This window comes from Squalius cephalus, assembly GCF_949319135.1.
Source record: "Squalius cephalus genome assembly, chromosome: 5".
Taxonomy (NCBI): Eukaryota; Metazoa; Chordata; class Actinopteri; order Cypriniformes; family Leuciscidae; genus Squalius; species Squalius cephalus.
Genome location: NC_137126.1, coordinates 49,373,193 through 49,380,610, shown reverse-complemented (window position 1 = coordinate 49,380,610; position 7,418 = coordinate 49,373,193). Strand labels below are relative to the sequence as shown.

The 7,418-nt window shown below is 35.5% G+C and overlaps 1 protein-coding gene across 1 annotated transcript in view; it reads right to left on the bottom strand.

Moving 5' to 3' along the window:
* Positions 1–6,958: 6,958 nt before the first annotated feature.
* The window catches only part of LOC307159169 (cytosolic phospholipase A2 gamma-like), a gene marked incomplete at both ends in the record, with an annotated part of 202,050 nt that continues 201,590 nt past the window's right edge, over positions 6,959–7,418 (bottom strand). The window contains 2 exons of the mRNA XM_079872381.1: positions 6,959–7,116; positions 7,198–7,363. Of these exons, the coding sequence (XP_079728507.1) occupies positions 6,959–7,116; positions 7,198–7,363 (324 nt within the window). The remainder of the gene's footprint in view (positions 7,117–7,197; positions 7,364–7,418) is intronic.

The window sequence follows — 7,418 nt, the reverse complement described above, 5'->3', positions numbered from 1 at the left end:
TTCCGGCATAAAGGAAAGTCAAAATAGTCACTACAAAGTTAAGTTTTACTGATACTTCATTCAATGTGTAATGTCGCCAAGTTAGATAAATGCTTTTATATATTGCAGAACAGAATGCAGAAAAAGAGAAAAATTATCTTAAAATCGTTTTGCCACCTGAGGTTATAAATAGCTCCCATACAAGGACGCAATGATAGCAAGATAACGTTAGCTTCGCGTTTCCCAGTGAGCATAAACAACGGAGGCGTTGTAAACCAATTTAGTCAAAGTTGTCAATAGCCTATAAATGAACATTCAAATTCACGACAAACCGTGGGTGAAAACAACCCTCAACTTACACAAATTGTCGCCCTACTGTGAATTTGCCTGATCATTTACAATAGAGATTGGTCGCTGCTAGAAACATACATGTTGTATTCACCAAAGTTAACGCTGACAGCATAAATCTAGCTAATTACATCCTTGTGTTGGTTTGGCGAACATGACCGTCAGTTTAGAAAGAAAAGTGGATTTACCTGTTCTGCAAAAACAGAGCAACTGAATGTCGGATAGTAGCTAATCCCTTCTGCCGGCGGAGGTCTCGCCACATTTCAAAGGTTTTTCCGATGTAAATTCGGGACTTCGCGCGTTCCTTATCCTTGTCCCTCTTGCAAGTTGTTCTGTTCATCGGAACGTCGTCTCTTTGGTCGTGTGTCAGCCATAATTCAAACTTCCCTCTTCATCTCTCTCCTCCACACACCCACCTCATGTGCACGCGCACTAACCCCGCAAACGCGCAAACCCCACCCTCCAACACTTCTTGTCGGTGATTGGCTGGAGCTCTGTTTGTTATGTTTCGTGGTGCGGGTGAGCACAGTTTGTTTTTGTTGCCGTTTGTGGAGCCTGTGGTTTCTACAGAGACCGCGTTTTTTTACAGTGTGTTCAGGGGACAGGCAGCTAGCGGATAGTGAGGAGATGTTTGCTGTATGTGACAAAAAATGTTTTGGCCTCACATCGCTTAGACAACCTTTAATTTTAAGAAATGTGCAATATCGAAAGTACTCCAAATAAAGTTTAATTATAATATTTATAGCGATATGTCAGTAAATGTTAATGGATTTGTAGTATAATTATGAAATAAATGTATGTTAAATACATTTTGGCATAGGTTTTTTAGTACCACCTCCATAATCTAATGTAGCGATTCAGAAGTGCAGTAATTCATTAATATAGAACGGTGATTAAACTGACTTGGAACTATCTGTGCATTTTAAACCATGGTCTGTCTGAATACTCGATTCTGATTGGCTGGAAGGTGTGCAATAAAACTGTTCAATGCACAAGTCAGTTTAATCACTGAAAAAAAGGTAAGTAACAACTTTAATGTCCACTGAAATATATAACACTTTTAATAGAGTGATGCTGCTTTATGCTTTTCTACCACAGACAGTGAGGGAAACTGCCGAGACGTGCAGGAAACTAAAGATCCCTTTCCCTGAGGCCAACATAGCCAGTGAACTCTCAGAGAAACCGAAGGACTTCTATGTGTTCAAAGGCCAAAACACTTCAACCGTGATCCACATCCCTCTCTTTAATGTGGGCAACTGTGGAGGCAAGTTATGATCTTACAATGTCCTGAATAAAACTGAAATATCAACTGTGTTCTGATTTCAGTGTGTTAATGTTTCTTCAGATAAAATTGAGGAGTGGAGGAACAAATATGCCACTTTTCAAGGTCCTTACAGCGCTGAGATGATCAGTAAACTGATGGAGGTCGCTGGAAAAAACATCAGCAACAACAGAGTGAAACTTCTGGATCAGATCCGTGCGATCACTAAAGCTAAATTGATCCAGGCAGTAAATAGCTGATCATTAACAATCAAATCAACAATAACTCAGATTGGATTAGAACCATGCTTGCCGATTACTTTGCTTCTGTTCCAATTAAATAAACTCTTCTCTTAAAATACTGTTTTGTCCTGGTCATTTAATGTCAAACAGCAAACAACACACATGCTTATCATCTTGAACAAAACGTATAACTCTTATTAGCTGCATAATTCTAATGTCAAATGACCTAAAATCCGTTTCTTTGCACATGGATCAGTATTTTTGCAGTGCTGTGGCTGTTATTTTGTGTTTTTCAATAACACCTTTAACCTTGTGAACACAGATTCTACAGATTCTGCAGAAAGGACATTGTGTAACATAACCACATCTGCAGAAATCAGATAAACCTGTTATAATCACACAGATGGTGTTATAGTGTAACATGTTTCAACTTCTACCTTTCATATTCCCATTTTTATCTGATACAAATTAAAGTCTGTAAATGGTTTACAGTTTTTTACAATCACTTTGCTACTATTTTCAGAACCTGGATGTCATTTTTCAGAACTCTAGACACAAAACTCAAAACGGTTATCACTTGTAACACAGGCTGTCTAATGTTCAAAACATTGCATTATGCATTCACATCTTTAAAGAAATCTTGCACTTGCACAATCATTGGTTCAAAAAACAAATTTACTGTGAAATACCATTGAAACATAACTATAGATCACCCACACACAAGCAACTGATAGTTTCACTGTGTCATTGTTCGTACAATCATTAAATATTGTAGAACAAAATAGGTGATACAGGTTTCATTATAGTACTACATGTACAGTAAATACATCTCTGTAAAAGTACTGCAGTAGTAGAGAGAATACTACAGACACAGTGGAATCATTGAACAAAGTTTGTAATATTTTGATGCAAAACACTACAGTACAACCACAGCATAGGTTTATTTGAATCAAAGCAAAAATAATTAGCTATGAAATAGAAAAGAAAAGACAGTACTGTAAAACATCAAATGCAGTGTTCCTCAGCTTGCTTGCTTGTACTGTAAGAAACAGAACAGGAGTGATTATCTATACAGTGCAGTGCTGTCAATACTGTACATAGTCTGAAAAGGTGGTACAGTATTTGGGACCATACACTCTCAGAAATAGGGGTACAGTAGGAGTCCATTTCTGTTCCCCAAGGTACAATCTACACTAATGTACCCCATAGGGCTTATTTATTGGACCTCAAGGTACATATATGTAGCTTTTTGAGTGTCAAAAAGCATTAAAAGGTACATATATGTACCGTTTCTTTTAAAGCTTTTAAAGTTCTTTAAAAACAATATTGTACCCTTGAGGGTACAGCCCCAGTGACAAGCCATTGTACCCTAAAGGTACAATTATGTACTTTATTTTCTGAGAGTGTAGACACAGTGTCTGATGAAGCATTATGATAAAATATTAGGCTACATCTATGGATATTGTAATCTAATTAGTTCATGCTCCACGCTAATTAGTGACAATGAATCTCGTTATCTTGAAACTTTCATGATTTACAGTAAACATGGAAGATTGTTTGTCTGTTTCCATACAACTATGCATTAAGAGTAATGCAACAGTTACTTATCATTTTGAGCAGTTGTATCAGTTGATAGTTAGATCATTGTAAGGAAATGAATAGACACTCATCTGAAATGTAATGTGTGAATTGCCTTTTGAAATAGTAGTACTTTGATGTTAAGTTGTGTCATATTGAACAGGTGATTTTTGTTGAATGAACAAATGATCTAAGTTTTATGTGTATTGTATCCAAGCAATTGAGAAAAGGGTTAAAGTTTTGAAAAATGTGCATTTTGATCATTGGTTGTGAGTTTTGTGTCTAGAGTTGTGAAAAATGACATCAAGGTTCTGAAAATAGTAACAAAGTGATTGTAAAAAACTGTAAATGTCAAGTACTAAAAGTGCTCAGAAGAGCAGCAAAAGTGTAAATCCTTCATTAGGAAACTAACATTAGATTTCTCCTCTGGCTGCTTCAGAGACAAATGTCTGTATGTCTGAGTGATTTGAGTTAAATTATGGTTATTCATGTGCTACTTTCATAACAACAGCTATTTTCGTCTCAATGAAGCAGCCCAGATTATTTCTGCAGGTTTATGGTCCAAAATTCAACGATGAAAAGACAAAATCAAAAATGTTCTTCCCAGTGCGGCTGTTTCCACAATCACACAGAAGAAAAATCACACACACTACCATGAATTCACTAAAAAAAAAAAAAAAAAAAAAAAAAAAATCTACAATGAATGTTTGCATATTATTGCCATTAAATGAATAAATTAATTACCTATATAGAATAAATTCTATTTAGAACTTAGAAACGTCTTAAATGATTGCATAATTGTTTCATGTTTAACAGTTATTTCATTTCTTAGTGATAGAGTATGTTTATGAGCTGCATAAAATGTAACTAAAATTAAAAATGAATGAAAATAATTAATTAAAACTAAATTAATAAAATGGTCCCATGATGAAACCCCTAAAATATACAGTGCCTGACTGAAACTTTGAGGTTCTTTTTATTTTAATGGTATGAATCACTGAACATTAAACTGGATTTGATATATTTATAAATGCAGATGTTTACATTTTTACAGATTTTTTAAATATTTTTTTATGCATTTTATCTTTATATATATATTTCTGTTATTATATTCGTTTTTTTTTTTTTTTTTTTTGATTTTATAGTTTAGTGAACATTTAGATTCCAGTGTACAAACATTTTTCTACAAAATTGAGATTTGTGTGGCATTAGAAGAGCATGGGATATTATGTCTTCGTTATATTTCTGTTTATTATGTTCAAAATGTTTCTGCTGTTTCTTCATGCTTGACATTTACTCAATAACATAGTTTGGGAGACTTTTTATTAAAATTTTGTATTACTTTGCTTCTGTTCCAAGTCATTAATAAACTGTTCCTCTGAAGAATAAATGTTATCCTAAAATGCTGATTGTAATAGAACTGATAGTTTGGTTTTATGAACCATAGGGTCAAGAAATGTTATAATTTCCAAATAGAAATTTCTGACACACACTAAAAAGAGTTCAATAATATTGAGTAGATTCGAAAATACAGAAACACGTAGAGGGTCGAGCACCGGAGCTATCAATAAAACATTATGAGTTACAACAGCAAAAGATGGAAGCGGCTCAGGTGTGATAGGAGACAATCTTTCATTCACAAGTTAAACAAGAGGGCGCCAAAGCTCAATCTTCTCTGCTTGGATACCATTGAAATGAGATGAACTGTAGAATTAATATTTTAATTTATGTTTTTATGTTCAACCAATTATATAAAATAAAAATATAAAAATGTGATTTTTTTTTTTTTTTAAATGAATATTACATAAAAGGATAAAATGGAAAAGACAGGTCAATGTAAAATGTTATAGAATATAAAAAATATAAAAATTTAAATATATATCTATTAAAACATACTACCAATTTAATGTTTAGTGGTTTAAAAGTTTTGCCATGAATACTAATACTTGGTAATGCATTTATTAATCTAATGCCGATGATATACAAACATGGCATTTATTATAGACCTTTTACTTCAGTTTACAATTCAGCTTAAACATGCAGAAATATTCTGTACTTTATTAACACTTTGTTTGTAATGACAGTGGCCCTGTCCCTAATGGCTCACTTCATATGGATTTACGGTCGTGTGGACTTTCAATGGTTGCCGCGTGTGCGTGTCCTTTAAGTCCATGAGACCGTAGGGCACACGTAGGGTTCCCCTGCTTCTAAACAAACTATCAGCAGATGGATAGTAGAGGCTATTTCCTCAGCTAACGAGGCGCTACTTGCCCTCGCCTCTCCTGATAAGAGCCCACTCAACTAGAGGAGTGGCATCCTCTAAAGCCCTGCTAGCAGGTGTCTCCCTTCAAGAGGTCTGTGATACTGCTGGCTGGGCCTCTCCACACACCTTCATAAAACATTACAATACGAAAAAACGCATTTGAAAATGCCGGACGAATGCAAGGACCTTTAGTCTTTACTCTGGTTTTCATTCTCAGAGCAACGGCCAGATGGAGCAACCTAACCAGGACTTAGAGCGAGTGTTACAATGTTTGGTGTCCCAAAACTCTCATGGGTTGAGTATGCACATAACTCGATGCCAGTGTCGTCCACGGGCCTCTCGCCGCTTGAGTGTAGGTTACCAGCCACCCATTTTGCCTGTCTGGAATCCAAAGGTTCAGTCCACTCACGCCTTCATCCAGAGACTCTCCTCCACTTGGGAGTGCGCACCAAGGCTCAGGCCGATCGCCAAAATATCTAATTTTTTAATTTAATTTAATTTATTCTGATTTAAAATATCTTGAATGTAACTCGACACCCTTGCCTCATTTAGTATACGCAGTTCTATGAATATGCAAATGAGCCCCGCCTCCACTCACTCACTCAGCTCAGAGATCCACTGGTTGACGATCACACGTTGATCTGATTGGTTACAAGGTAGTTTGTGACGTCAGAAACACCAGCGATTTCAAAGCGTGTTTTTGAGACTGTCTTTGGTTCACTGCAGTTTTAAGGAGGAAATACTCAGCAATGCTGTCGACTTATGAACTTACACATGGTTTGTCTTAAAGCAGATTAAAAACACCACATAGACACATAAACAATATTAAAAGCTGGATTTTCAGCACAGGGGAATTTATGTACTTCATGAACTTTATTCATAATTTGAACTTTAATGTTTCTCAACTCGTGAATTTTTTTTCATTAAATTGGAACAGAACCAAAGTAATACAATATTTTATTCAGCAATCATAGGTGTAAATCAGTCTGTGTTACAGTCGATTTGATTATTAATGATCAGCAATTTATTACTTAATGAACAGACTGAAACATGCAGAAACATTTTTAACATATAAAACAGAAAAGTAACATGATTGGCCTATTGCTCCGTTCACACAATAAATCTCGCTTTTCGTTTTTTACTCACATTCTACGTGTGTCAAAAATGTGTCAACATTAAGTGCAACTGGAACATTAATTTACATATGAAAAAATCCCCATTAAAACAGGACTTTGGAAATGACTGCCTTTTTTCAGAACGCTGCACACCTCTGATATTTATCTTTCATTATTTGTGCTTTTTTATGGTGTGACGAACCTGCTCCAGCAGATTATCTGTGTTGTTTGTGATGTTTTTTCCAGCAACCTCCATTAGATCAGTGATCATCTCAGGCTTGTAAGGACCTTGATAGGTCTTATATTTGTTCCTCCATTCCTCAATTTTATCTGAAGAAACATTTACACACTGAAATCAGAACACAGTTGATATTTCAGTTTTATTCAGGACACTGTAAGATCATAACTTGCCTCCACAGTTGCCCACATTAAAGAGAGGGATGTGGATCACGGTTGGAGTGTTTTGGCCTTTGAACACATAGAAGTCCTTCGGTTTCTTTACGTCCTCATCAGGAATGTTGACCTCAGGGAAAGAGATCTTTAGTTTCTTGCACGTCTCAGCAACTTCCCTCACTGTCTGTGGTAGAAAAACAGCACATTATTGTTTGAAAGGGTTAGACCATTTAAATTTA